We start from the raw sequence: 14,044 nt of genomic DNA, 5'->3' as shown, positions 1-14,044 counted from the left end.
GAGGCCGGCCGGAAAGTGCCGGGACTGTCGTGAAGAGCCCTAGTCGGCCGCGCCGGGCTCCCTGCTTGGCGGCAGAGGGCGGAGCGAGGAGCCTTGGGGCGGGGCGAAGCGGCCGCGAAGGGGCGTGGTCAGGCCCCGGCCTCCCCGGTGACCCAGGAGGAGCGAAGGTGTCACCGGGCCTGCCTCTCTTCCACCGAATGACCAGTCTCTTCCCTGAGGCCTCCCGATCCCTCTCCGCGCTTTCAACCTAAGAAGACTCCGAGATCCCGCAGCTTCCCTGGGTCACTCCCCGCACCCATTAGGCCTCTCCAGACGTGAGCAGCGAGGGCGCAAATGTCAGACTCTTCCCAGAGAGGTTCCCGCCGAATTAGGACGCACCTGGAAGGGCTGCCCCGGTCTAGAGACTGTATGCAAGTTTCTTTATTCTCTCTTCCAGTACCTGCCATGAACCAGAGGTTTGAAAGCAGCAGGGGAAACCGGAACAACATAGCTGCAGAGGGTATGCAGAGTAGGGGCAATGAATAGAGTGGTCGATCAAGGAAAGTCTTAAGAGAGGTGAGTCTTGAACAGCATTGTAACATCTAATTCTCTGTACTGGGATTGACCAGCAGGATCAGAGGAAGGCATCTTAGACCAGGGGTTCTCACATTTTTGAGTCTCAGAACCCCTCTACACTGATACATACGTTATGGAGAACCCTAAAGAGCTTTTGTTTATAATGGGCTATATTTTCCCATATTTACCGTATTGGAAATTTACACTGAGAAATGTTTAAAATATGTATTGATTCACTAAAAGAAAAAAGTAATAAACCCATTACATGTTTATATAAATAACCTTTTTAAGAGAAAAAGTATATTTTCCATACCAAGAATATACATGAGAATAGTATTATTTTACATGCAAATCTCTTTGATGTTTGGCTTCATTGAAGAAAGCTGGATTCTCGTATCTGCTTCTGCATTCCATCTGTTGTGAAATGGTGTTGATTGAAGTATGTGAAGGAAACCTGGCCTTACCGATACTTAGTTGGAAAAAAGAGAAGCATTTTATTATTATTATTATTATTATTTTTTGGCGGTACGCGGGCCTCTCACTGTTGTGGCCTCTCCCGTCGCGGAGCACAGGCTCCGGACGCGCAGGCTCAGTGGCCATGGCTCACGGGCCCAGCCGCTCCGCGGCACGCGGAATCTTCCCGGACCGGGGCACGAACCCACGTCCTCTGTATCGGCAGGCGGACTCTCAACCACTGCGCCACCAGGGAAGACCAAGAGAAGCATTTTAATAGCCTGTTTAGATAACTGGATATTCTTTTGTACCACACCAAAACTTACAAGTAGTCGTTTTTTAAAGGTTAGTCAGATGTGAAATTGAAAATCATATAATGAACTTTATGCTCTATTACATTAAAATCATTGGTATATCTTGCACTTTGAATGGACCTTTTACTCACGCATGATTTTGTAAAATATGCATGGCCATTTGGAAAACATTGCTTCACTGAGTTACACAGCTCTTTTAAATGCAGAGCCTCTTAACGTGGAGCAACAGGAACTCTGCTTCCATTACTCGTGGGACTGCAAAATGGTACAGCCACATTGGAAGACAGTTTTGGCATTTTCTTACAAGACTCCACATACTCTTACCATATGATCCAGCAATTGTGCTCCTTGGTTATTTACCCAAATGAGTTGAAAACTGATGCCCACGCAAAACCTGCACGTGAATGTACAGCAGCATTATTTATAATTGCTCAAACTTGAAAGCAACCAAAATGTCCTTCAATAGGTGAATGGGTAAAATAAACTAGCACATCCATATGATGGAATATTCAGTGATAAAATGAAATGAGCTATTAAGCCACAAAAAGACATGAAGGAAGTTTAAGTGCATATTGCTAACTGAAAGAAACCAATCTGAAATGGCTACATACTGTGTGATAACCTGGAAAAGGCAAAACTATGGAGGTAGCAAAAAGATTGGTGGTTGCCAGGCATTGGGGGGGAGGAAGGGAGAGAAGAATGTAGCGCAGAGGATTTTTAGAAGGGTGAAACTATTCTGTATGATACTCTGATGGTGTCGTGGTGAGTTCATGTCATTATATATTTGTCAAAACCCATAGAATGTATAATATAAAGAATGAACCCTAATGTAAACCATGATTATAGTTATTAATATAACTATATAGTTATATTAATATAATATAGTTATTAATATAGTTATAAATATATAAATATAAATATATATATAAATATATATATAAATATATATATATTTATATATATATATATATTTGTGATTTGCAAATCACAAATATATATATATATCACTATTAGCTTATCAGTTGTAACAAATATATATATATTATATATATATAATATAATATAAAATATAAATATATATATATACACCTATATATATATACCTATATATATATAAAAATATATATATATTTATATATATATAAATATAAATATAGTTATTAATATAACTATATAGTTAATAGCTATAATATCACTATTAGCTTATCAGTTGTAACAAATATACTGCACTAATACAAGATGTTAGTAATAGGAGAAACAGGGAGAGCATGAGGGGTGTATGGGAACTGTCCGTACTACTCAAAAAAATAAAGTCTATTAATTTGAAAACAAACAAAGGTGATTTGAGCTCACAGTTTAATTGCACAAGTGCTTTTTCTTAGAAACTATGAAACATCGTATTTGGGTATGCAGAAGCATTGTATGTATATTTCCCATTTCTTCACACAAAATAGTAAAAAGATCTGTATTCCAGTGTCAAGAGTTTATAAAATTATTAATTTGTACTTCTTCATTAAGGATGTTCTTAATTGACACTGGCATGTTATTTTCTATTTTTACTTTTTTTTTAGGCTGCACACTGGCATTTTTTTTAAATTGCAAACGCATGGCAGGAAGGAATGCAATGACTACTACTGCAATTTGGTGCCACCGTCTCACTCCTGCTAAGTTGCCAGCAGTTTTGCCACCATTGCTTTTTGCATCATCAGTGCAAATGTCAACACAGTTAAAAAGGCAAATAACATCTCAGTATTATTATAGTAGTTTTGTCCCTAAGGACTCCAGGGGTTCATGGACCATGTGCTGACAACCACTATCCTAAAGGGAAAAGGCGGCAGGGGTAGATGTAAAAGTAGAGGTTATGGGGCACAGTTGTGTTTGGCAGGTGGAATTACTGGGCTAACAAGTGTTCCTGCTGTTGAGGGTCTGGCCCACTTCTAGGTCATCCTAATAGGCAAGGGGGGCCAAGTCACTTTGGAAGCCATAGATCTATTTAGGGGATGGATCTCTTAATCCACTGTCAAATCCCAGTCCAAATGAATACAGTGTGGGTTGGGAAGTTTGGGCTAGATCTTCCAGGATCACTCAAAATTAGATGGTTCCATTAAGTTCAGTGTTGATGGTCTGTTACGTGCCAAGAACTGGACAAGTTACAGAGGAGGAAACAGAAATGATTAAGTTGTGGCCTCTGTCCTATAGAAGTATAATAATAAAAATATATAGAAATAATAAAATAATAATAGAATGTAGGAAGTTATAAGTATTAAGTGAGGTTCAAAGTGCTACGGGAGCACTGAGGAAGAAATGAATTATGACTGGAGAAATCAGGAAAGTTTTTTTGAAAACTTGGGCCTTAAAGGATGAGTAAAATTTTGAGAGGAGAGAGGGAAATCAAAAGTTCTCAATAGTCTTGGGTGAACTGAGAGCATTCTGTGTAAGAGAACTACAGCTAGTAAATGAGCTGTGCTAACTCTTCACCTTTCCATCCCATGATTTTAACTTGTTTTTGTTCAAGGCATTGATTTCCAGTTTATCCTTTCAGGACCAACATACAGAGACTCATGGCATCAGACATTCATTTATCCATAAAATAGTCCAAAATTTACAAAAGGAATTTCTTCATGGTTCTTTTCTAATAAAAATTCTCTTTCTGTCTGCACTGTGGAGAAAGAAGCCCTCTTTCAGATCTCTCAATTCAATACCCTAAACATTTAGTGACTGCCTACTACGTGCAGGATATGTGTTATTTTCTACGAGGGGTACCAAAGTAAAAACATAGCCCCTGCCTTCACAGAGCTTAGAGTCTCAGAGGAGTCAAATGTGTACGTAGTTAATGGCAAAGCATATTATAGGCTCTGTAAAAGATACAGTGTGATGGCGATCAGAAGAGGAAGACTTTAACTTCAGTGGGGAAATCTGGAAGACTTCATGGAAGCAATGTCTCAAATATGAATAGACTTGCCATAGGCAGTGATGAATGAAGGAGGTTATTCACTCATCATGAGACAAGTCCACTCGAGCAAAGGTATAAAAGGAGATGATGTGTTATGGGAAGGGCAGGTAATTTAGTATGACTGGGGGGCTGGGAGGTGAGTCTCATGAGAGATAAGCTTCAAAAAGCAGGTTGACAGCAATCTTGGAATGCTAAGGAGTTTGGGCTCTACTCTGGAGGTGCAGCATACTCGAGTCAGTGTTTTGGGAAGATAACAAGTAACCCCAGGAGGAATGGATGGGAAAAGAAAGGTCAGTTTGGAGGTGGCTGGAATTGTTCAGAGAAGAGATGATGCCCGGCATTACCTAGGAAGCACAAGCTGATATGGAAAGGAGGGGGTGGATTTGAGAGACATGACCAAGACTTAGTGATGTCCCGTTGTGTGTGTAGGATGGCTTAGCGGTTCCTAACTTGGGACACTGATAGAATGGGAGTACTATCCAGGAGGAGGAACATGGGGAAAAAATAAAGGGTTTGGGTTGGCTGTCGGATGTGTCTGTGGACTGACCAGGGTATTGGAGAGGAAGCAGTGGCAATTGACAGAGATGTACAGATTTGGGGATCATCCATAAATGGCTGTTGAAACTGTAAAGGCATTGATTGCACTTCCAGAGGGAGAGCGGGGTTTCTCAACCTCGGCCGTATTGACATTTGGTCTGCATATTCTTTGTCGTTGGGGGGATGGGTGAGGTGGGGGGAGGGGCTGTTCTTGGCATTGTAGGAAGTTTAGCATCTTTGGCCTCTACCCACTAGATGCCAGTAGCACACCTCCGCCACCAGTTGTGTCAAACAAGAATATCTCCAGACATTGTCAAATATCCCCTGGAGGGCAAAATCAACCCCACAGAGAACCGATTGCTCTAGGAGAGAGTGCGGAGTCAAAAGATGGCCAAGGGCAGAACCTTTGGGTTCTAAGGTCACGGTAAGAAAGGAAGAGCACCCTGGGAAAGATGGGGGTGACTGTCACAGATAGGGTGGCCAGTGGTGTAACAGTCTATAAAGAGGGTTTTGGAGACAAAAGAGGCCTAGGCAGTGGGGAGAGCTTTATGATCTTTCAGGGAGCAATTCCAACTGAGCCTCCCGAACGTGCTTTCTTCTTGTTCGCTAGCCTGTTCCCTGAGAGGTACAGGAGTCAACTGCCCCCTTGGGCCATAAATGAGACTGGGATATATGCCAGTGTACCACAAAGTTTGCCTGGTTGCTTTGCAGGATGTTCATATTCCTTTTCCCCTATTTTCTCATTCCATTTGTTCTATTAGTCTCCTTTTTCATTTGTAATGTGCTTTAGCAGAAATATATACCCATACCATTTAATCCTGATAATAACCCCGCAAAATAGCTTTCATTCTTATTCCCATTTTGCAGATGAGGAAACCAAAACTCCCAGAGGGAACCTTGCCTAAGACAGCACAACCAGGGAGCCATAGAGCTGATGCCCAAATCTTCTGATCACGCAGGGACTGAGAACACTCTTCATCACACCCCAATTGCTTCTTTGGTTGCAACTCCTACCATGTAGCATCTTTTCCTTACAAAGTGACTGACACTCCCCTTCTCCTGGGATAGAGCCTTCCTTGACTGTAAAGGAATCAGTGACTTTTGTTCTCTTGTTCCCTGACCACAGCACCATTTCTGCTCATAGAGTATTGTTTGGTGCCTTACTGAATGTCTCACCTTGTGAGGGTGTTAGCCAGATGGTCTTTTTTCCTTCTTCATTTTCTTCTTTTTTTTGGCCATGCCTTGCGGCTTGTGGGATCTCTGTTCCCTAACCAGGGTTTGAACCTGGTAGTGAAAGCCCAGAATCCTAACTACTAGGCCAACAGGGAACTCCCAGATGGTTTTCTGACAAAGGGTAACATTGTAATGTTTGTACAGGTGAGGCCAAGCCTGCGGCAATTCTGTATGGTGAAGATGAGGACAGACAGGTCACAGGCCCAACTGTGGGCACTTCGGAATCTCCCTGATGGTTGCTGGGTCTAGGCCAAGGGTCATCTCCCTCAGGGACACCCATGTATGTCCAAGGCTTGCAGTGGCATACCAGACCCCAGTAACTCCTCAGCTGTTGGAACTCTCCTTCCCTCCCTGGGAATCCTCTGTCATTTCCTCCTGCTCCCCACAAACTTCCTACTCTGACCCTTTGTTTCTTGGCACCCCTCATGTTCTCTTAACCACCAATTCACTTAGCATCTGGAATTCTTAGTAATAGTAATCACAAAAGCCACCATTTACTGAGGGTTTTTAAAGTACCAGGCATAGACAATGGAGGTAACTGAGGCTTAGAGATGTTACATAAATCTGTCCAACGTCACATAAATATTAAGGTACAGATCAGCATATCTAATAGAAATGTAATTTGAGCCACGTTGGTAATTAAAATTTTCTATTAGCCAAATTAAAAGAGAAAAGAAACAGGTGAAATTAATTTTATCAATTTTTTTTTATTTAACAATATATCCTAAGTGTCTATCAACAGACCAATGGATAAAGAAGATGTGGTATATATATACAATGGAATACTACTCAGCCATAAAATAGAGTGAAATTTTGCCTTTTGCAACAACATGAGCGGACCTCAAGGGTATTATGCCTAGCAAAATAAGTCAGACAGAGGAAGACAAATACTGTCTGACAGGGGTCCCCAACCCCCGGTCCTTGGACTGGTACCAGTCCACATCCTGTTAGGAACCCGGCTGCACAGCAGGAGGTAAGCGGCAGACAAGTGAGTGAAGCTTCATCTGCTGCTCCCCATCGCTCCCATCGCTCCCCACCGCTCCCATCGCTCCCCACCACTCCCACCGCTCCCCACCGCCCCCCACCGCTCCCCATAGCTCCCCACCGCTCCCCATAGCTCCCCACCGCTCCCCATCGCTCCCCACCACTCCCCATCACTCCCCATAGCTCCCCACCGCTCCCCATCGCTCCCCACCACTCCCCATAGCTCCCCACCGCTCCCCATTGCTCCCCACCGCTCCCCATCGCTTGCATTACTGCCTGAACCATCCCTCCCACCCCTCCACACCCCTTCCGTGGAAAAATTGTCTTCCACGAAACCCATCCCTGGTGCCAAAAAGGCTGGGGACACCTGCTGTATGATATCACTTACATGTGGAATCTAAAAAATACAACAAATTACTGAATATAACAAAAAAGAAGCAGACTCACAGATATAGAGGACAAACTAGTGGTTACCAGTGGGGAGAGCGAGGGGGAGTGGCAATTTAGGGGTAGGGGATTAAGAGGTGCAAGCTACTATGTATAAAATAAGCTAAAAGGATATATCATACAACCCAAGGAATATAGCCAGTATTTTATAATAGCTATAAATGGAGTATAACCTTTAAAAATTGTGAATCACTGTAGTGTACACCTGTAACTTATATAATATTGTACATCAACTATAACTCAATAAAAAAATAAGGCACTTGGGAATTCCCTGGCAGTCCAGTGATTAGGGCTCCGCGCTTCCACTGCAGGGGGCACGGATTCGATCCCTGGTGGGGGAACTAAGATCCCGCATGCCGTGTGGCCAAAAAAATAAATAAATAAAATAAAGCACGTTACAGATTTTTTTAAAAAGGGAAAAAAAAAGATCCAAAACATTATTCCAACATGTCATCAATATATAAAATTACCAAAGAGATATTTATAGTCTTTCTCTCATAATAAGTCTTTGAAATCTGCTGTGTGTTTTACTCTTACATCTCATCTCAGTTTAGACTAGCCACATATCACATGTTCAACAGCCATTTGTGGTCAGTGGCTACTGTATTGAACAATGAAAGTATAGATCAAGGGTTCTGAGCCACCTCCGCTTGGCTTCATTGTCGCCTTTCTAAGGATGGTGAGGAGTGGGGCAGCCACGTTCTCTGTGAAAGCAGGCTGATCCTGTCCCCCAAAATTCAGGTCTGAAAAAGATAATAATCTTATCTAATTGGGAGTAAGATTTCATTATAAATGAGAATAAAGGGTCTCCAAATGCTACAGAGGTCCAAAATTTATTAGACTCTTTAAAAAAGCATTTGTCAGAGAAGCTGACATTTCCCTCTTGGAACTGTTACTTCTTCTGGGATGGAACAGGAATGTTTGTTCCTTTCTGCAGGTCCCTGTTATTGTTCTTTTATCTCCATAAACACTGTCCAGGAAAAGTGGATTTTCTCTGGCCTGGAGCCAGGTTGGTGGAAAAATCCTTTGCCCTGGGCCCTCTCTCTTGTCCATAGGGCAGTCGCATGACCCTTTCTGATGGGGCTCACCAACCGACGTGGTGGCCTCAGAAGGGACGTGCAGGATTGTTGAACTCTGGAAGGAAAGGAGGGTTGGTGAGCCATCATTCCCTGATTTGAGCAGTGGGCAGCCCTTTGTTCCAGGCACTGTACTAGGCACATGGCATGTGCTATCCTTTTACTCCTCACCACCACCCTATGAGGTTAAGCATCAGCACTTGCAAAACCCAGGCAGGTGAAAAGGGTCACTCAGTGTGCAGCTTTCCGACACCAGAGCCCAGGATTACAGCGTTCCAGACTCGGGGGGTTTCAATGCTTTCTGCAATAAGACGGACATGGGAACAAGGGTTGTCCAGCAAGAAATGTTCATATCTGTGTTCTGTTTCCATGCGAACAAGGTCTGGCAGGGTGCTTAGGGTTGATTTCAGTCTCTAAGAATTGGGGGTGAGATACTCAGCACATAAAAAATGGAGATGGGGGACTTCCCTGGCGGTCCAGTGGTTAAGTCTCCGCTCTTCCACTGCAGGGGCCACGGGTTCCATCTCTGGTCAGGGAACTAAGATCCCCGGCATGCCGCGTGGTGCAGCCAAAAAATAATAAAAATTAAAAAAGGAGACGGCTGCCCTTTCTATATCAGGAAACCTAGGAGGACTGCTTGATCTTTCTTTACTTGTTCCTGACAAGTTAGAAATGTGGTGCGGGGGAGCCCTGTCGCTTTAAGCCTAAGCCCTGGTTTCCCAGGAGACTTGGGAGGGCAGTGGAGAGTGCCCGCCTACCTGGGGAACCTGAGCGAGGTGTGGCCGGAGAGGCTCTGGAGGCGAGGTGGGCGGGGGCAGGCTGAAAGTTGGACAAGCAGGAAGTGAACCGACGGCTGCCCGAGAGGGAACAAACTAGGCGAGAGTCCTGCTGCCGACAGGCCCGAGCCGCTCGGAAACATGGTGAGAGGGCGGGAAACTAAGAAGGGGCTGATTTCACGAGCAGCCAGAGGGGGCTGGGGGCTGGAGATCAGCAAAGGAAAGCTGGTGGCAAAATCTGAGGGCTGGGCCAGCGCTGACTGTGACCTCTCTTCTTTGACAGCTGGGCTGCAAATAGGTCTGAGCTGCCTGGGCGGGTGTTCCTGCTCTTCTCTGCCCCCTCCCTCCCCTGAGCCCTGAGCTGGCCTGGAGTGGAGCTTCGGTGGGAGTGTGAGCTCCTAATTCATCTCCTCCTCCAGCCCTCCGGCCTTTGGCCCTTTGGCCTGAGCTGGCCTGGAGTGGAGCTTCGGTGGGAGTGTGAGCTCCTAATTCATCTCCTCCTCCAGCCCTCCGGCCTTTGGCCTTCGGGTGTTGTGACATTCCTGGGCAGTGCCTCTGCTGTTCCCAGCGCAGATTCCAGCCCAGCGGCAGGAATCCCGCTCTGCCCCTCACTTTATCCCTGTACAGAAACCCAAAGAATTTGTCTCTCCGTCGAGTCCAAGGAAACTGCCCCCTCTCCATAAACATGAGGAAGAGAGCTGATGGTTTGTAAAAAAAAAAAGACAGAAGTTGGTTCTCTGTAATCATCTAGTTTGGACCCACGCCCCTGGCTTGTGTCTGGAAGTCTAGTGGGTCAGGGAGGGAGGAGCTTAGTAGTGTTTTTCCCTCCCTGTTCAAAAACCTTATCAGAAAGCCTGAGGATGAGGCATCAGCCAGGGAGGACTTGCCCTCCATTTCCCCCAACACCCAGGCTGCTGTCTGTATGTTTCATACTTGCTTAAGTAGGCAATGGCGTGGTGCCTACGCGAGGAGCTTGGTGGTGGGGAAAGCAGAAGTTTGTGGCCCAACGGCTGTCTCTCGTGGGGCCTTGTGAGGGACTTGGAGCCTGATTGCCGTGGCTCAGGCTGCCCAGGAGGCCGGAGCAGCTCTCCAGCTGCTGTCTTGAAGAGAGGGCGGGTTAGGCTAGGGGAGGGTGGTCTGTGGGGGGAGGGGCACAGGCATTTTTAATGAGGACTGGTGGGATCTGGGAATTCACAGGTAATGGTGGGGCTGTGCCTTGTGAGGTGCTGGCTCAGCGGTCTCCTCTGACCCTCTGCGAGGAACAAGGAAGCAGTGGAGAGGGCTTTGGGGGTGTGCTTCTTGTTGTCTCACGTGCCCTGAAAACCCACAAAGAAGTTGGATCCAGTCTGTCTCCTAGCATGGCTCTCACCATCTGGGGATTAAAAATGCATTTGTTTTTGATTACACAAGTACTACAAGGAAAACATTCTCTTTGCAAACAGTTCAAGCATTACAAAAAGCTAAGTCCACCTTAGGCCTCCGTCTCCTCCGGCCTCTGAGGCTGAGTCTCAGTCCCTCCGGCACTCGGCCTAATTAACCCCTGTGTGGCTGCCCAGGAGGAGGCCAGTGGTGGTGGAGGAGATGACCGTGTGCGAAACCTGCAGAGCGAAGTGGAGGGAGTCAAGAATATTATGACCCAGAATGTGGAGCGGATCCTGGCCCGGGGAGAAAACTTGGATCATCTCCGTAACAAGACAGAGGATCTGGAAGCCACAGTGAGATGATGGGGAGCCCAGTGGGGGCCAGGGGAAGAGGGGGGAGGAGGATTATTGGGGGCTTGAGGCTTGGTGGTCTTGGTGGCAGAATGATCAGGAGGGAAGTCTGCCTTTTTACCTGTGTTGGGAATTGATGTGAGCTGAATCCCCACTTCTGATTCTGCTCTACTCCACTGATTGGTACTGGGGTCCAGGGAATGGGTTCAAGGACTGGGGCTGGGGATGCGGGGGTGGACCCATGGAGACATTTTGTGAGACTGATGGATGGCTCAGTCAGCCTGTGCTGTCTTAGGCTTCTCTCCTATGAAATCGACTTTCACTTTGAAGGCTGCCCTTGACAATCATTTGGACCTGGCCTCCCCAGGACAAAAATATTGGCTCCAGAAAATTCTCTTAGGGCCTTTGGCCTTCCCCAGGAGTTATTAGGCAGGGGGTGGAAAACTGTTAGAGTTTTGCTGAGCCAGCTTTAAAAAGAAGCTGGGAAGAGGAGTAAAAGTGTTTGATCCCAGGATCCTCTGCTGGCTTAAGGCTGGAATAATATCTCCCACACATCTTGCTAGATCTCATTCTTCTCTCCCTCCAGCCAGAGGCTAAAGCCAGCTGCTCAGGGAGGGAGTCACTCTAAAGTTCAACAGAGGGCTGGAGACTTAAGATTCCGTGTCCACGGAGAGAGACTGGCCATGGCTTTCTGAGTCCTGTGTGTAATCTTGAGCATAGCTCATTTGACTCCCTGGGACTTAGTGTTTCTTTCCACAGCCCAGGCTGGGAAGCATGGCCCAGGGAAACAATTTCTGCAATTCAAGTTGGGAGAGGAAGAGCATTTTCCCTCAGTTCCAACCCCTGGACTGCCCTGGCCCCTCCTCCAGCTTCAGCGGTCCTCATGTGGCCAGAAGTTATGGAACCAGGGAGATGTGTCCACCTGGAGCCTGCACCCCTCAGCCCCAGTGTCTGCCCTCCCAAGGGTGGGTTGTGCTGCCAGTGTCACAACCCTGGGTGTGAGCATGCATCAGAGGCCCCTCAGTGTGCTTGGCAGTGCGGGGGGAAGAAGAGAAGGGGGCAGGCAGGGGACCAGAGGGAGCCCAAGGATTCTGAATTTGAATTGGTTCACCAGATGGTTGTGAAGGTACATTTGTCAAGGTAGGAGGACAGAACTAACTGTTTTATTTAGCAGTCTGTTGCCTCAACGTAGCACTTAAATGTTTAGAGGTATGGCGTGTGGGTCTCGGTGTGCTCATCCCAGCGGCGGGAGGCACTGGGTGATTCTGCCTTATTCCCAACAGTCCGAGCACTTCAAGACCACATCGCAGAAGGTGGCTCGGAAGTTCTGGTGGAAGAATGTGAAGATGATCGTCCTCATCTGCGTGATTGTTTTTATCATCGTCCTCTTCATCGTGCTCTTTGCCACGGGTGCCATCCCTTAAGTAACTTAGGGAACCCCTCCCACCCTGCCCTCTTCTTGGGGGGCAGCCTTCCATAGTGGGTGCCAAGAGGCGCCCTCTCTCCTGTCCTTCTCCACAGGGAATGATGCTCCATCCTCCCGCCCCTCATTCTGGGGCCCCTCTACCACACTGTCTGACCCAGGGAGCACCTTGGTCCCCAGAAGGAGAGAGCTGGACTGTGGCTGTGTTTCAGGGGTCCTCAGAGTTGGTTGGAGAGACCCAGAAGGGCCAGCACATGGCTGGGAAACTGATGGAACTGAGGGTGGCCAGTGGGCAATAAAGACCTTTCAGTATCCCTATGCATGTGAGGTACTTTCTCCCTTTCCATTTTGCCTTTGGCCCTTCCATTTCTTTTCTCCCTAAAGACGCCCTCTGGCAGAGATCCTCCCATTGGAGGCCCAAGCTGTTGGAGGAGTGGAGAGCATATGTTTGGAGAAGAAAGATGGAAACTCTCTGTCTTTCTTTATCTCCCCTTGTTCCATCATTGTCACTGGTCTCAAGAACAGGAATTTTCTGGAGGTCTTGGCGTATGGAAAATTCAAAACCTTCCCAGCATTTTAGGGTAGTATGTAAGACTTTTAAGTGTCCCCTCTGGGACTTGCCATTTCCTTTATTAGTTTTCTGCTGGAAGTGTTAGCCGAGACATGAAGCCTACCTGGGCAGAGCATTTAGGAATCTGGTTAAGGGCCTCCCACCCCTCCCATCATTGCCATTTCTCTTTGGTGGCCCTGTTGTAGTCTTAGAGTGAGGGGGTTAGAGGAACTGAACTGCTTTTCCTTCTCTTGTGGTTCTGCGAGTTCTATTTGTCTTTTGTCTGCCCCTGTCCTTCTGGAACTTAGCAGGGCCTCTGGGTCTCAGCTGTCCTGAGGGGGTGAGCATCTCTCACCCGTGTCTCGTGGCTGGGCACAGTCAGTGTCACAGGACAGGGCCTATGGCCTTCCTTCCCCTCCATGGACAATGGACCTCTCTGTCTTTGGGCCTCCCTCCTCTCCACCAGGTTCCACCATCATTGTCACTCTTTCCAGTGCCCAGTGCGCCTTGGTTTGGGGGAAGGGTTTATGTCATCTCTGTCCCTATTTCCCCCATAGGCTTTCCAGAATTGAAAAGAACCTGATTTGGGGAGAGAATCTGGAAGGGGCGGGGTTGGGAAACAGGACTGGGGACTAGTACTGGCAAGTCAGGTTCTAGAATCATGCTCCGGGGACTTCCCTGGCGGTCCAGTGGTTAAGACTCCACACTTCCAGTGCAGGGGGCGTGGGTTTGATCCCTGGTTGGGGAATTAGGATCCCACATGCCACGCAGTGCAGCCAAAAAAAAAAAAAAAAAAAAGAATCATGCCCCGAAAACTAGGAGGGCAGGAAAGCACAGAAGAGACCCTGGGGGCAGACTTTGTCAGGACCCTGTCCATCCTCTCTCTTCTCAGTCCACTCCTGGACTCGAGGTCCAAGCAACTAGGGTGATTGGGACCTAGTCTGTCCAGGCCGGGGGTGGGGTCTGTGCTCACATGGGGCTCAACGTGGGAGAGGGAAGCCCCCAACCCCCTTCCTCAAGAGGGGCCACCT

At 47.0% G+C, this 14,044-nt stretch overlaps 1 protein-coding gene and 1 long non-coding RNA gene across 2 annotated transcripts; both read left to right on the top strand.

The window, feature by feature from the left end:
- The first annotated feature begins 145 nt into the window (after positions 1–145).
- On the top strand, positions 146–6,094 carry LOC132531751 (uncharacterized). The gene is made up of 3 exons (XR_009544206.1): positions 146–314; positions 437–555; positions 5,680–6,094. It is a non-coding gene; the product is annotated as an uncharacterized LOC132531751 (long non-coding RNA).
- A 3,180-nt stretch (positions 6,095–9,274) lies between these two features.
- Positions 9,275–12,783, top strand: VAMP8 (vesicle associated membrane protein 8). The gene is made up of 3 exons (XM_060169779.1): positions 9,275–9,472; positions 10,885–11,043; positions 12,324–12,783. Exons 1-3 carry the CDS (start codon positions 9,470–9,472, stop codon positions 12,462–12,464), a joined length of 303 nt encoding a protein of 100 aa, XP_060025762.1. The 5' UTR covers positions 9,275–9,469; the 3' UTR covers positions 12,465–12,783.
- Positions 12,784–14,044: the final 1,261 nt, after the last annotated feature.

The sequence above is a fragment of the Lagenorhynchus albirostris genome, chromosome 13, assembly GCF_949774975.1.
Source record: "Lagenorhynchus albirostris chromosome 13, mLagAlb1.1, whole genome shotgun sequence".
Lineage (NCBI taxonomy): Eukaryota > Metazoa > Chordata > Mammalia > Artiodactyla > Delphinidae > Lagenorhynchus > Lagenorhynchus albirostris.
Note: the sequence above shows the minus strand (reverse complement) of the source record. Positions and strands in the feature narration are given on the sequence as shown.

What these genes read in the sequence shown, in the direction of transcription:
- VAMP8 (XM_060169779.1), top strand. An exon ending in CAGAGGATCTGGAAGCCACA is followed by an intron (nt 11,044 to 12,323) that starts GTGAGATGATGG and finishes TATTCCCAACAG; the next exon opens with TCCGAGCACTTCAAGACCAC.